Below are 15,634 nucleotides of genomic sequence, written 5' to 3'. Positions count from 1 at the left end.
TAAACTTCTGCAAAAGAGAACTTCACAGGTGCTCAAACTATTTATTAATTACAAACAATAATACATAAGGATATACAACACCAGAAATCAATAGTCATGTCCGGATACTAATTATAGTCCTAGTTTATCAGATGAGGAAGACCACATCCTCAGACACCATGACCTGGTTATCATCCTGCATACGCTCCAAAAGTAACTGCACCTCCTGCTGGACAAATTCTTCAGATTGGCCTTTGTTAATGTGGGTGAGAAGATCAGGAATTGGTACAGACTGAGATCTGGTCACCTTGAATGCTTTCAGGAGGGCTGCCTTAAAAACCTTCATTCTAAAGCAAGGGTGAATAACGTCAGAAGTTTGCAGAGAAGCAGTTTATACAATAGGAAAAAAAGTCTTTGAATGAAAATAAGCATCTGATATCAATAGTACAATACAATAGTAAAGGAAGGTTATAAAACTGATAAAACTGAACCTCTCTTGACTTATGTCAGTCTTCTTCCTTTGGCTACTCCTCTGAGACCCTGCCCTGCTTGGCTGGCTGGGTTGGGCTACAATAAAAGAAAGTACAACCAGCTTTCAGACAATGCTAAATAAGCAAGGGTAAAACAATGGATTTTATGGTTGTGCTGGCAAGTGACAAATATCTGACTGTTTTCATCCTCTGTAAAGTCGTAGGGGTCATCTGAGTCTTCTGGCATTGTTGAATCCATATCATCTTTAGAGACACGAGAACGTTTCCTGTGGAGATTACCAATCCGTGTGTCAATCACATCAGGTTTAAATCACCATTAGTATTTGATATACTGTAACACCTAAATAATAATAATAATAATAATAATAATAATAATAATAATAATAATAATAAACCTGACACTTCTCTGGCTTTGGGTCTCCTGGCTCAGAGTTGTGTCCAGCTCTGCATCCACACCATCTTCAGGAAGTTTCCGCTTCTTATTTTTCTCCAGAATCTGTGCAAAAAATGTGTTTTAGTAGATAGTTTTCTACTTAGTACATAAAAGAAAAAAAAATTAAATCATACTATTACCTTTTTGAAGTAGGCAAATTGCATGAGCTCCAGAGCAGCCTCTGCATCTCCCAACTCGATGGCTTTACTCATGCGGGCTTTAGCATGGGCTGTGGCCAACCTGATCATAGTCTCTAAGGCCCGTGCTGTGACAGGCATAGTCTGTTTTAAGGTTTAAAAACAAAAATGATTGCAATAAAAAAAAAGACAAAACCTTTTAATACTTAAGCAAAAACAAAAAATTAATGAGGCCTTTGATACACACCCTTGCCAAGTCATTATTGACTTGGTCGTGGCTTCTCAGTTTGGTGTACTCCTCTGCAATGTAGTCAGAAGCTTCCTGAGTTAGAACTGGTTTCACTAGCTTAGCCACGTGGATGTATTTCCGTATAAACTCCATGGTGACCACCTTTTCTCTGAAAGTCCAAACTTGATCATGGGTCAATGAAAAACTTTCCAGTTTTTAAACCTTTGACTGGTTTAGTGGGTTGCATTGAAAAGGATTCTTCCATTTCTGCATGCAAAAGCAATAAAAATAGTTTAGGCTTACTTTTTCTTTCTGTGGCCATGGAAGACGTTGTCCTTTTTTTCATAAATCTGCAGTTCCTGTTCATTAGCCTCGGTGATGTTTGGGTCCTCTGTGGCGAACACGTCCACTGTACTTCCCAATGGCATTGCTGTTGTTGTACACAAAATAGAAGTCAGTGTCCAAGAGATGTTAACAACCGAACAGAACCATAATTGATAGCCAAATAGTACACCTATAAGCACTGCTGGCTCAACATAGCACCTGATATAGAAGAAAACTAATTTTGATTTAATATCGTTTAATATTGGACAAAGGCCAATAAAATGCAAATTCCACAGATACACATTAAGCTACTGATGCTTATGCAGCATACTTGAACTACTGGTCTGTATACACAAACTAACACCTGTAATTGGCACCTATAAATTTCCCTATGGGAAAGAAGGACATCCTTTCATATGAGCAAAGCCAGATTATACCCAACCAGACTTCTGTCATTCCAACTTACAGCAATAGAGTGAAAGCTTTGATATTTGCCCCAGTTTCCTGTGCAGCAGGTCCTATTTATTTCCACCAGCCTCTCACCTGCTCCTTCCTGCTCTCCAGGGGGTCTGTATCTGTGCATGCGCAACACATGCTCCGAAATCTCACGGTCACTCTCGGAATCCATCTGATCCAGAACGATGAAGAGCAAATCAAATCGAGAGAGTAAGGAATCTTGCAGTCCAATGTTCTCCATAGGGGTTTTATACTGATTATACTGATATGCACAAGAGAAGAATGGAGAAGAAGAAAAGAACCAATACAAATTATATATATTACACACACAGTATTATATACTCTATCCAGCTGATCTAACTGAACTGAAACCTATCATACCCTTCCATACACTGGGTTCGCAGCAGCCAGCACACTACAGCGAGCGTTCAGCCTAGCCTGGATCCCAGCTTTAGCTATGGTGACTCTCCCCTGTTCCATCACCTCATGAATTGCTGTGCGATCCATGTCCGACATCTTGTCAAACTCATCAATACACACAACCCCTCTGTCAGCAAGGACCATGGCACCCGCCTCTAACCGGCGCTCACCTGAGAGAATAGCATGGAGACTTAATATTACTTAATACTTGAAAGACTATACAATTATCTTCCTGGTAAACTCGCATTGGATAATTCCAATACTGGAAAAGTCAAAACGTATACTAGATTATAGTCACCTGTCTCTTGATCAGTGGTAACCGCTGCAGTTAAACCCACCCCAGACGAGCCTCGTCCAGTGGTAGGAATGGCTCTCGGTGCTGTGAACAAGACGTACCTCAGCAGCTGAGATTTGGCAACTGATGGGTCACCTACAAAAAAAAAAAAAAAAAAGAAGATTTTAAACAAATTATATTTAAAATTTGTTTGTGTAGATTATAACGGGTCATCGGCATTCCAGCGTTTCACACATTTTTAACTTAAGGGACTAAAATGTTATAGTTTATCGTTAAAACAACCTGATCACCTAATCTCAAGTTTAACGAAAAAGACTTTTTAAACTTAAACCATTCCAATCAAGGTTTCCTTATGCAAAAACTCAAGATGACATTAAAAAAAAAAAAATTATGACCTCATTCTAGCCTAACCTATAAGCAGGATGTTAATGTCGCCTCTGATGCGAGTGCCATTTTCTAGGTTGGTCTCATTTCCTCCCAGCAACAGGCAGAGGATGGCTTTCTTTATATACTCATGGCCATGGATGCTGGGAGCTAGTGATTGACTTAGGTGCTCAAAGACATCCTGAACAAAAACAACAAATTCTACATGTCAGCAAGTTGAGAAAGACACAGCAGAGCACAGATATTGACCATTAATTTAAATTCATGCTTACTTTAGTTTTGCAGAATTTTTTGATCTTGGCAACATCGTCAGCAGAAAGTGTCGGAACAATTTCTTTGCTCATCAACTTAACATTGTTGGCCAGCATTATAGTTCTGTACAAAACAAAACCTTTACCCTAAAGCTGCAAAATCTCCAAACACACATTAAAAACAAACAAAAACGAAAAACATTTGGCTGCAGTTCATTTAATAAACCTTCACCTACCTGAAGGTTCCTGAGGTAAATCCCCCTTGTTTAGCAGGTAAACAGCGGTACACGCCAACTATCTGTACACGATCTCCTGGCTTGACCTTGTCCACTAGATCATCATCAGAGATTATATCAACTGAGCGGGGAAGCTGGCCAGCAGGAGCTTTCTCTGGCATCTCCTGGATGGTCAGAGTCTGGTGATCTTTATAGCAGCACAGCCCAAACTCTGTTTCCAATGGATTATTTTCATCATCCTACACACCCAAATACATTTTTTATAAACAAAGTTGTCAGGTGTTGATAACGACTATCATACAACACACACACACACACCTTGGTGGGGTAGATGGCACTAGAAGGGAATGCATCCAGTGAAGTCAGATCAGTATATTTCCTTTCCAAAGTTTTCTTAGTGGCAGGACAGTAATGAACACTGCGCATGATCTTTGGCCTAACCAGTGAACCTGGAATAATCAAACGCACTTCAACACACTTAGATTTTGGAAAGTTACCAGATTTACATAAAGCAACCGTGGAATATATAAAACACAAGGAACTATAAAATTAGCACAAAAATTAACTTACACTTGGTAACAATGCCTTCAACACAGACAAGATTTCCAAGAAACCGGGCACTGAGTGTACGAGGGGAGACATGTTTATTTCCAAAGCTTCCCTCAAAACCGACATGGAACTCATCAAACTGTTTGGCATATGTTGCGTCAATAGAGGCCACCATGTCCTTCAGAGCTCTCTGGAATGCAACCAGTTCACCAAATGCATTCTTCAGAAGTCTGATGAAAACACAAACCAATACCTTTCTAATCATTTTTAAATCCAAGACAACATGTTCAGTGAACTGAAGCAGGCATTTATCCAAAAACTCTCAAAGACTGACTTATGGAAATTAGCAGGAAACGCCTAAAGCAATGCAACAAATAAAAGGCAAGTCATTTTCTATTCTCCCAAAAACAGTGTTACTGACTCTTTGGCTCGCTTTTCATTCCTTCGTCTCAGATCATTAATGTTGATGATTAACCGAGACTCTCCTTCAGACACCATACTTCGGACTTTCTCATGATGCACACCCTGGTCTTGCTGTGAAGAAATTCAAGCAATAAGAACAATGATGTCTGGATCTATAGGACATTACAAACATTTGTTTCAGAGAATCAATCACAAACAAAAGAAATCAGTAGAGAAATGATACAAATGTCCATAGTGGTCCGATGGCTGATATTTTTATTCAAAGCGAAGTCAAATCAAATTTGCTGGAGTGCTCACATCATCATCCAAAAAGTCCAGGTATTCTCTCTGGGCTTCTCGTAACTCTAGATCTTCAAAGCCACCATCCATTTTCCCTCAATACAAACAGCAAAAACAAACAGTGTAGTTATAGACCATCATGAATAGCAGCTTTAAATTTAAATGTAGACATAATCTTATATACTGACACATTATAAGTATACTTACAAATGTACAGCCACAATTATATAAGACACAATTTGGCTCTCACAAAAAGAGAATAGCTTTTTAGACCACAGGAAATGCCGAAGTTTGCAGGTCTGGTAACCAATTAACTGGCTAATTAAGCAATTAACAGTGAATGGGCAATAATATGAATGTTTTTTCTATCCACTTCCAAGTTATAGCAAAGTCTATATAACTGGAATCACATGCATCCAAGGATAATATTTAAACTATTGGTTTAATCTTGTATCTTTCCTAGTATAAAAAAATATTATTAATATGAAACCTCAGGATTGATAGACTGGTATTCCAACCCTAATGTCAATATATCGATCTATAATCACACCTGGGGTTGAGTTAATGTACCCAATTCAATCACTGACATACAGAATACTGGGAAATTATACTGAGGTGAAAGCAAGTAGTAAACTACATAAATTACGTCAATGTTATGTAACGCGCGAAATCATCTAAACAGCCTGAGCCCCGCCCCTTCTGCAGGTGTGAATCTCAGCACGTGACCGAGACTCGGAGTCGGTTCCTGGTTTTCACAGAAGGCGGTTAAACAAAATTCCTCTTTACTTCGAGCTTAAACCTGGAGTTTTGGATTGTAACACTAAACAAATGACCGTATCATCATCATCATCATTATCATAATATCTAGTAAGTGTGTACATTCCAGCACCTATTCAGCTGCAGTATTCTATCTATTTTTGTAAATAGTGAACCGATTGCCGACAAGGAGTCAAAAGGATCAGAAAAGTTTGGTTAGTAATTTACTTTTGAGTAATGTACTTTTGAGTAAATTCCAGAGAAAATAATGCGACATGATTGATCGATATTATATTTTCTATGTGTCTTTCTTTAGCTATGAGGGAGACCAGAGGTCACCATGGGAACCAGGGGAGACAGGAAGGGGGCTACAGAGAAAATCGTCAACAACGGACGCGACCATCTTCCAGCAACAGGTGGGTATTTCCACAACCAGACAATTATTCCCTTTCACTCTAATGTGAAATTTCTAAATGAACAACCACGTAACGTTTTATTCTGCACAGTTTTGGATTGTGTTTGCCAGCTTCATTATATCCACGGATAATTATTTCAGAAAATTAGTAGCAGGAAGTAAACAAAATCCTCCCCATTTCCTCGTCCTTGATCCTATCAGAGGTCCAAGGATGGGACTTTTTTTGGCTTTTTAACCCTTAGATAGAAGGTTATGTTTTTTAGTGGAATACAAATGTGTAAAGTGAATATAGTGTTCGTTTACGCCTCTAAAATAACTTATTTTCCACCAGATCAACTACTAGGCCCCAGAACAGCACCAGAAACGTATCATCCAGTACCCAACATGCGAGAAGGTCGACATCAGAAGAACACGGATCACAATGTACACACATTTGCTCCAGGAGAGGTGTGTATATGGAAATTGTGTTATTCTGCACTACACAAAGACAATAATGGTTACAAAGTTTATTGCTGTGTATTGTATAAAAAATTAAAAAAAAAGAAAAAAAAAAGATTTTTACACCACAAAAAAACTGCAAAACAGTTTAAATGGGAAAATCCATACAAGGTTGTATCTTCCAATTAGTTACTGAAACTAAGATGTTAAAAAAGGGCACCTAACAATATTAAAGCTCAGAAAATTGCAGAACGATTTTTATATAATATGATGATTTGATATCAACAAAAACATTGCCACCGTTGTTTGAGCCCACATTACTAAATGAATGTATCATCCAATAAGCAAAGCAGTGAATGGGTTGATGTTTATAGGTAGTTCTTTCTCTTCACCTTAACCACGCCCTGTGATACTACCCATGTTTCCTTTTTTCTTTTAAGCTGGTTTAACTGGTTGCGTGCTCTCAGGTTGCAGCAGACTGATTTGAAATATTTTTTTTTCCATACTGCCACTCTTCAACACATCCTGACATTCCTTTACTATAATTTCTAATGCAATTGCTACACCTATTCAATGCAATTCATACATCTTTTTTTTTCTTCGATATATATTCTCATTCGTAAGAATTGTAATTTTTTTTCACCATTGTGTTTTTCAGGTATTGTGCTAATGTGCGCATTTTTGTGCAACCTGTTGGTGTTGTTCTGTCTCGTGGCTGCTTACGTGACACTGTCAGGCATGTCGGCTATGAATTTTGGAGGAGGCGGGAGTTTTGTCGACGTGATCATCCCTTTTGAAGGGACAGAGCTTCAGAAGGTGCGTGAACTTGATATGCAGTTTACACAAATGAGAGCTCCCGGACTCTATGGCGGCTTGGCTTTCAGCATCACCTTCGGCATTCTAACACTTTTCTTTGTCATATCAGGCAACAAGCCTCCCTATGTGCTTCCACAAAAGCTCCTTATTGGTCAGTTTGCATTTATGCTGATAGGAGCAGTGGCTTATGTCACTGCAGTGGGCCTGTATCTACATTTTGTGATCAAGGTGAACTCGACGGATGTGTGTTTAACGCGAGAACGACTCTACGCACGTAACGGACAGACTTGGATGAACTGTAACGTGAATGGTGCAGACGGAGCTGTGGCATTGTTTGCAATTATACTGGTGATTTTGTATGCCGTGGGAGCATTTCTCACTTTTAGAACAATTAGAAATGTGCACCAGTACAATAAAGAGCGTGTTCGCTACGAAGCCGAGAGACCTAAGCGACCGCAAAGTACCCAAGACACAACCACCGAGTCAGGCATCTATATCTGAGCTTCAGAAAAAAAAAACAGCACTACTTTTTTTTTTTATATATACATATTTTTTAAAACAAGCATATGATAAATGATTAAACACAATGTAGTTATAGCTTTTCTTAAAAATCTATTTCTATAAACTGTATTTGAGTAGACATATAATGTGAATCAGAAAGTGTATTAATGTTAGTATGTATAAATGTTAGAATTTAACTTTTTGGATGTTTTTAAGAATTCTGTTGTTGCTTTCTGTCCTTAATATTGTAGCCAGCAGGAGGCAGCAAACACTTGTTGTTTACACTTGTTGTTGATTTGAATATTTAAGTGTTTTAATGTTGTTACTAGCTGATATCTTGCCAGGGGTTCTATAACCTTTTTGGAGCCAGGGACCCTTTTATATGTTAAATACATTAATACAAAAATGAAACACTATAATGGAATCAAGAAATACAGTTTTATGAACATAATTCTACTATTCAAATGTTAGGCTCATTATTTGAAAGCGCTGTGTGTTGAATCTAAGTACTTATTCCTTTCTGCCACAACCAAGTTGACACTTGGCTGTTTTAGGGTTTTAAGGCTTGAATTATGGCCATTCCATTGAAGTGTCCAGTCTAATAACTCAATACTAAATGCAATAAATTTGATTTGAATCTTGGCTATGCGTCACAGACCTACTTTAAGAACCACTTTTCTAGAGAATGGATGATTATTCACCAGGGAGGAAGAATACCGGCCTCTTCTGAGAAAAGAGTAGAAAACCTGTTTACACCAAAATTGTGGTGTGGAAGAACTCATGTGTTCTGCACTTGGCCCTTACCTCAACCCCTCTTAACACATTTTGGATATACCGGAACTTTCCTGACAGTAGTGCTTAATGAGCACAAATCTCCACAGCTACTAAATGGTGGTTATTATAATAGCAAAAGTTGGGATCACATATCAAGTAGGTGTGATGATTAGGTATCGATATTCTTTTCAACATATAGTATAGATTTCAATACAAATGTACAGTGTCGTGTAGGTTATTTGTCCTTTTCTTAAACTTTGTGTTACAAGAGACTGAGGCACTTCAGTGGAAACTGAGTGAAATCATGCCTGAAATCATGTACTGTGACCGTACATACTTCATAGCATTCAGTGTCCACTGCTATAGTATATATTTTGTGTAGTATAAATATATACTACATCCAATATGTTGGGAATGTTTAATACCTAAAATACATAAAAGCTGCCATCCACTATGCCCTCCACTATTTCTGCACCAGTCCCTTTGCTTTATTGAATAATGCAATGTCATTTCCTTCATACCACAAAACCTACAGTTTTAAGAATACAGAGAATTCAGATATACATTTTTTTTTATTATAGAGTATAGTAGTACAGATATTCCGACTCAGCTAATGTGTTCCTTCTCTGGGAACTTTAAATCCAAATAAAGAATACAAACCATCCAGTGTAAAGCTTCCTTTGTGTCAATTTCTATACAAATGTTAAGTATAACATTAAAAGGAAGTGGTGGCTCAAGTGGGTAAGGATCTAGGTTGTTAATTGGAAGGTCAGGATTCACGTCTCAGCACTGCCAAGCTGCTAGTTTTGGGCAACTGTGCAAGACCCTTAACTCTTTCTGCTCATCCTAGCCGTCCCTGAGCAAGCCTGAGGCACCTGAGGCGATTGGCGAGGAAAAACTCCCTTAGATGGAAAAGGAAGGAAGCAGACTCAAGGGGAACCTCATCCCCATTTGGGTGAAACTGGAGGGTGTGATTATAAACTGTGTAAACACCAGAAAGTGTCCTTTCTACAGTAATATACACTGACAACCGTGTATTATGTATTTATTAGGAGTACAAGTACTATAGTCTTAACCATATGCTTCTGCAACATCCAGCTGAATACATGACTGAATGATACACATTTACTATCATGTGCTGAAATATGAATGAATGCATATCATAAATGATGTTATATTCTCATTAGACTTCCATTATAATGCATATTCAGTAAACTGCTTTTCTTTTTTTTCTTTTCTTTCTTTCTTTTTTTGATATGTTAAGGAATTACTTTACCTAAAGGAATTACCTAAATACCTCAGCAATTTTTTCATCCATCTACCAATTTTCTTGTTAGGAAAAAACACTAATCTCTAATCACTAATTAAAGCTGTTGTATCACTTTGAGGACAATATTAAACATAATAGATCCAAGTCCAAAGTTCGAACATGTTTTTTTTCTGGATTATATTATGATATCTCTCATGTGTGGAATGCTATCTGCAGTCAAGATACAGAAAATCTAAGTTACAGTCTGAACCTCACCTGGATCCATCCACATGGCACAGAGCAGCGGATATTATTTATATACTTATACTTTCTGCTCACAAGCTTAATGATATTAAAGATTGCCCTTTAACTGGCTCTCAGCACTTTCATGTGTTTGTGTATTCATTCATTCGTTCATGGTGCAACACAAAGAGCTTTGAACTGTTTGAAAATGTTTGTGTTGTGTAATGGTGAGTGAACAGTTTTGTCTCGATTCCATAAAAGTACGCAGTTCTGGATCATGAGGTATCAAACCCTTTAGTGACACTACACTTTTTATGTGGTCAAAAGTATGTGCACACCTGATCATGACACTCGTGTGTGCTTGTTGAACATCTCAAAACCACAGATATTAATAAGCTTTACTCTTCTAAAAAGGTTTTGCACTAGATGATAGTGTGCATCTGTGGGGATTTGTGTTAGTCAGGGATTTCTACAGCACACATATTCATATTCTTCCACTCCAATATTCACAGAGCTCGCTTTATGCACAGGTGCATTGTCATGCCAGAACATGTTTGACACCCTTATTTTCCAGAGAAGGGAAACTGTGATACAACGATACGAAGTATACAACAGTATACAACAATACGAAGAACCAAATGAGTGTGATGGTCAGGTGTTCACATGTATCTAACAAAGGTTTTGAACTTCCTCCATTTATACACGTCTGTCTCAGTGGTGTAGTCCTCAAAAAAAAAGGTGGTATACTACTACCTGCACCCACCTCTTAAACCCCTTGTTCCCTGCCATGCTGCCAAAACAAGAAAAGCAAAAACAACACCCAGAAGTTAATGTTTGCATTTACATGACATTAACATTCATGCCTTTAGCAGACACTTTTATCCAAAGAAACTCACAGTGCATTTGAGTTACATATATTTTATCAGTATCTGTGTTCCCTGGGAATCGAACCCACAACCTTTGCGATGCTAACGTAATGCTCTACCATAATGCACTCATACACTTATATAAAAGGTTTTTTTTTATAATTTTTATCATTGTTCAGTTACAGTATGTTCCAAACATTTTTTCTATCTATTGTAACATGGACTGTGGAAAAGTGGCATAAGGTTGATATTTTGATCAATCATCTATTGAACTTCATCCCAATCATCGTAAATACAGCAGAAGACCTATTGGAATGGACCCAAGATTCACGCAGAAAAGTTTGGTGGAGGAAAAATCATGGTTTGGGGTTACATTCAGTATGGGGCCTGCGAGAGATCTGGAGAATGGATGGCAACATCAACAGCCTGAGGTATTCTTGCTGCCTATTACATACCACAGGAGAGGGCAAACTTTTCAGCAGGATGGTGCTCCTTCCCATACTTCAGCCTTAACTTTTCTGTCCTAATTAAATAATTAAAAATCAAGACATGATAAGATTTTATTTTGGTAAAATAAGCTTAATCTAGAGGCCTTTGCCTTTCATATATGCCACTTCTGATTCCAAATGATCAACTAGAAGTCAAGTTATTATCGGTTGTTCCTACAACTTGGATAGGCGACAAGACTTTTGTCAGGGAGTTTATGGATACATTTAAAGTAATTAAATATTTCAATAAGTTTATGCATTACAGGATTCCTAAAGCAAATATTTTATAGATATAATTTACATATTTCCCCCCAATGAGGAACCTGCACAAAATGGTTCCACATAAAATGCCTTGGGATGACAGAAGCACAAATACCGAGCGGACATATCCCTTGGTATTGTGCATTGAGCTAAAGCAAGTAGAGACCATAGAGTTTGTAATAGCTGTTATATAAGCAGCAGGATTACATATGTTTGACAAAAGCTGATTTACACATTGAAGTTTACATCACAGTGAAATGTATATTGTTGTATATTGTTTATAATGCATACAATAAAAATAATCAAAAAGCAAGGTTTCTCAAAATAAGTGTAACTATCTCTATCAGTGATGTGTGAGCAATTTGGTGACAGTACAGTATATTACAGTGAAGGTATTGAATATAATTTCCATAATAGTGAAGTTATGGAATTATTTGCATATTAAAAAAAAATCCTAAAAATTATTTGTGACTTGTGTATTTTGTCCACCGGTGAGGAAAGCTTATGTTGAGGAAAATTGGGTTGTAGCTGCCTCTCTACATTACTACGATAAAAAATATGTGTTATTTGTGTAGTAACAGCGTTTAGCTCAGGAGTTATTGACTCGGGAAACTCCAACCTGTGAATAGACTTTACTTAAGTCTGTTCAGCATGACACCAGCTTCTGTTGATGAAGTAAACTCTCTCTCACTCACTCTCTCATTTTCTACCGCTTATCCGAACTACCTCTGTTCACGGGGAGCCTGTGCCTATCTCAGGCGTCATCGGGCATCAAGGCAGGATACACCCTGGACGGAGTGCCAACCCATCGCAGGGCTGAAGTAAACTATCCTCCCTATAAACGCTCAGTGAAGTAGGTACACAACAGCTGTCAGGGGCGGGGAAAGGGGCGGGATTCAAATTAAAATGAACCAATTACAACGAAGTCGCGAGTTAAAAAAAGCGATGCAGTTAAAAGACAGCAGCAATGTTGCCACGTTGCAGCAAAACAAGTGGGTATACCGCGGGTACACGCTAATATTAAGCCATAGAAGTCGTTATACGCAAACAGCCCTGGGGGAAAAAGCAAGCATACTTGCGTATGGCCCCGACTACACCACTGCCGCACACACACCTAATTGTAATCCTATTGACTCTTAATTTCAGCCTTCACATAACCCCTAAACCTAAAGGTTCACATAACATTTGAATTCACAGACATGAAATAATAGACCAATAAATACTGTACATGAACATGTATAATATATGTATCTCAATTTGTTGATGAGGTTCGAGGTCATATTAATGCTGATATACAGAAAAATACACAGGGTTCACAAACATTCAAGCACCTATTGAAGTTTTAACTTATCGTACAGAAGATAGCAATGAATTAAAAAAGAAAAAAAAATTTATAGCTGGTGTAATGAAATCTGTCACTACAGCATGCAACAAAAATAATTCTGCATTGTTCAGCACTGTATTTTAAATACTTACATTATCGAAAATGTTTTTACATTTCACGCCTGCTTCAAAAACCGTAATTCATATTTAGTTTCAGAAGAACTACAGAAGAAGGTAATATTTAACTTTATGACTAAGATAGAAAAAGATTTAAATTTACCACAGTGCCATGTTTTCCACAGGGTACAATAAAACTTCTTGTAATCACCATTACAGCCATATCTCCTGATATGGATATATGCAAATGATTTTTATTCTAGCTTATACACACCCGCTGATATCAGACAGTATTGTAAATTAGTGTATTGTTTAAATGAACTTGCACGTATAAAATGATCTGTTTACTTTGAATTGCTGTGAACGTGATAAGATATTCAGAACTTCAACAGTGCACACTGTATTCTTGATATTGTAATATTGTAGGACTCCTACAGTTAAAATATCCAGATTCTAGGCAAGGGGTGTGTCCCTTAATCTTGACTTCTTTGCTTTAGTCATACTGAGTAGTAGTGCTGACAGCAGAAGAACATGCACAGCGCACATACAGAATGCTGGCCAAAGTACATGTGAGCTGTAGCATGCGGCGTTCAGAGCATGTTCCTCTTTTTGTCCTTGTCTTCCCTTCTCTTGCGTTTCCCCTTTAATTAGTCATCATTGCTGGCTGAATATAACGGATGTTCCTGTAGGACTGTGCACCCTGTAATCTCACTGTCAAGGTAATCTCTATGTATTTAACCCAAATCTGAACTTTATTCTGTATGCAATAATGTTAATAACAATAAAAGACACTACTAATGCTGAATAATAATGTGATGATGTGATCGTTGATGAGTCTACAGTATGCATTGATCAGCAATCAGTTCAGAAGAAAAGTGATTATATACAGCTAAACTATCTTTAATTATTTACTCTGGAAACAAAAGTGACAGTAAGGAAAGAAAGTAAAATGTTTGCTGATTGTTTTTAGGCGTATAAGGTGTGACCGGTCTGTTCAGAGTATCCAAGGTGAGCGATTTTGTCTTATACTAAAGTCGACCCCTGTATTTACTTCACTACAAAAATATGATGACTGTTTTGTCATACTTTATGACATTGTATTAATTCAGAGAGAGAGAGTGTGTGTGTGCAAGGATCTGTTTTCATGTAAGATTTAGAGTAAGTCTGATTTTAATGTACTAACAACAGCAATTTGTATGAAGAATTTGTGTCTCTTTTATGAGGTTTCAATAGCTAAATAAATGTATTGCTTAACTGTTTCAGGCCTGTTAAACTGTCCTTCAAGACACACACACACACACACACACACACACACACACACACACACACACACACACACACACACACACACACACACACACACACACACACACACACACACACACTTTCGTTTTTTAGCTTCAAGCTTAGCTTTAGTCTCTAGCAACATAAGGAAACAGTTTATCAGTAAACGATCAAACTGCAGATTAACCGTATATATTTACTATATTCGAGTAATGGATATTCTATTGAATAACAAATATTTAACTATATTTGGTTAATGAATAAGCCTTGTAGTCCTTGTTGAGACATTGGGAATGATGCATCACTTTAATAGTGTTCACTTGAATGATGCAACACTTCTTTATTTATTTCTTAGTCTGTCTGGAATAGTTCTTATATCCTCATCTTAACACAGCTTGCAGTTTTATGTTAATACTGCCTTTAAAACCAATAACATTCTGCTTGTCAAGTCATAGATTGCTAACTAGCTGAACTGAGGATTTGCTTTAACTAATTGTATCTGTGTTGTGTAGCTGCATTGCATTCTGTATCCTTGAAGCAGGCATTTGTTGTCTCCTCTTTTCTACATTGAATTTTTTTTTTATTAATATGACATTGTCTCTTAAAAATGACGAGTAGGGAAAAATGTTCTTTTGTTTTTTATGCTAACTGCTAACAGAGAAACCTGGCTTGAAATCTCTAATGTTTGAGTTATCATCATTATCTTTAATTGTCTAGGAGTAGAACCCACTGTTATAGCTCGTTTGCTTCAAGGATCAGTGTATTGCTCACTGTTAGATGCTTTTCTGTGTAACCTGATTGTAAAGAGTCGTTATTTTAGTTATTGCTGAGATTGCTTCCTTGCCATTCTCCTTTTGTTTTATTTTATTTATTTATTTATTTATTTTTACACCATCCTGTATAAACTCAAATCTTGGGAAAATAAAAAAAAAAAACCCTGGGAGATCAACAGTACCTGAAATACTCAAACCAGCCTATCTAAACCAGCCACATTGAAATCACTTAGACATTCAGACATTTAGACATCATTTTCATTGCTAGCACATGAGTGGCTGATTGGATATTAATAATAAAGTGGCCAGTGAGTGTATTTAATGATTTAAATGGAACTTTCCTTGGTCTACTAACCTTTTTTGGGCAAGTCGTGGCCTAATGGTTAGAGAGTCTGACTCGTAATCCTAAGGTTGTGGGTTCGAGTCTCGGGCCGGCCACGACTG

The 15,634-nt window shown here is 37.4% G+C and overlaps 3 protein-coding genes across 6 annotated transcripts in view; 2 read left to right on the top strand and 1 right to left on the bottom strand.

Moving 5' to 3' along the window:
• Positions 1–21: 21 nt before the first annotated feature.
• Positions 22–5,489, bottom strand: mcm3l (MCM3 minichromosome maintenance deficient 3 (S. cerevisiae), like). Its single transcript, XM_047801837.1, has 18 exons — positions 5,094–5,489; positions 4,905–4,983; positions 4,606–4,718; positions 4,206–4,414; positions 3,954–4,084; positions 3,636–3,874; positions 3,421–3,523; positions 3,176–3,329; positions 2,768–2,899; positions 2,431–2,639; positions 2,137–2,311; positions 1,573–1,699; positions 1,288–1,438; positions 1,044–1,184; positions 866–966; positions 648–736; positions 471–546; positions 22–326 (listed from the first exon to the last, which is right to left on the bottom strand). The coding sequence occupies exons 2-18, from the start codon at positions 4,974–4,976 to the stop codon at positions 128–130; spliced, it is 2,421 nt and encodes an 806-aa protein (XP_047657793.1). The 5' UTR covers positions 4,977–4,983; positions 5,094–5,489; the 3' UTR covers positions 22–127.
• A 113-nt stretch (positions 5,490–5,602) lies between these two features.
• Positions 5,603–8,454, top strand: si:ch211-191a24.4 (uncharacterized protein LOC100150331 homolog). Of its 2 annotated transcripts, none has more exons than XM_027179582.2 (4): positions 5,603–5,753; positions 5,959–6,058; positions 6,389–6,504; positions 7,154–8,454. In XM_027179582.2, the coding sequence occupies exons 2-4, from the start codon at positions 5,961–5,963 to the stop codon at positions 7,810–7,812; spliced, it is 873 nt and encodes a 290-aa protein (XP_027035383.1). In that variant the 5' UTR covers positions 5,603–5,753; positions 5,959–5,960; the 3' UTR covers positions 7,813–8,454. The 2 variants fall into 2 exon arrangements, with proteins under 2 accessions (XP_027035383.1, XP_027035382.1); XM_027179581.2 differs by having other exon boundaries at positions 5,622–5,857.
• A 5,183-nt stretch (positions 8,455–13,637) lies between these two features.
• si:ch211-191a24.3 (tensin-3) overlaps positions 13,638–15,634 on the top strand; it is a 37,799-nt gene continuing 35,802 nt past the window's right edge. For 2 of the 3 annotated variants that reach the window (XM_047801819.1, XM_027179575.2), the window contains exons 1-2: positions 13,638–13,852; positions 14,104–14,141. The gene's annotated coding sequence lies outside the window, so the exon portion shown is untranslated. The remainder of the gene's footprint in view (positions 13,853–14,103; positions 14,142–15,634) is intronic. The other variant, XM_047801818.1, reaches the window with a different exon arrangement.

This window comes from Tachysurus fulvidraco, chromosome 16 (assembly GCF_022655615.1).
Source record: "Tachysurus fulvidraco isolate hzauxx_2018 chromosome 16, HZAU_PFXX_2.0, whole genome shotgun sequence".
NCBI lineage: Eukaryota > Metazoa > Chordata > Actinopteri > Siluriformes > Bagridae > Tachysurus > Tachysurus fulvidraco.
Note: the sequence above shows the minus strand (reverse complement) of the source record. Positions and strands in the feature narration are given on the sequence as shown.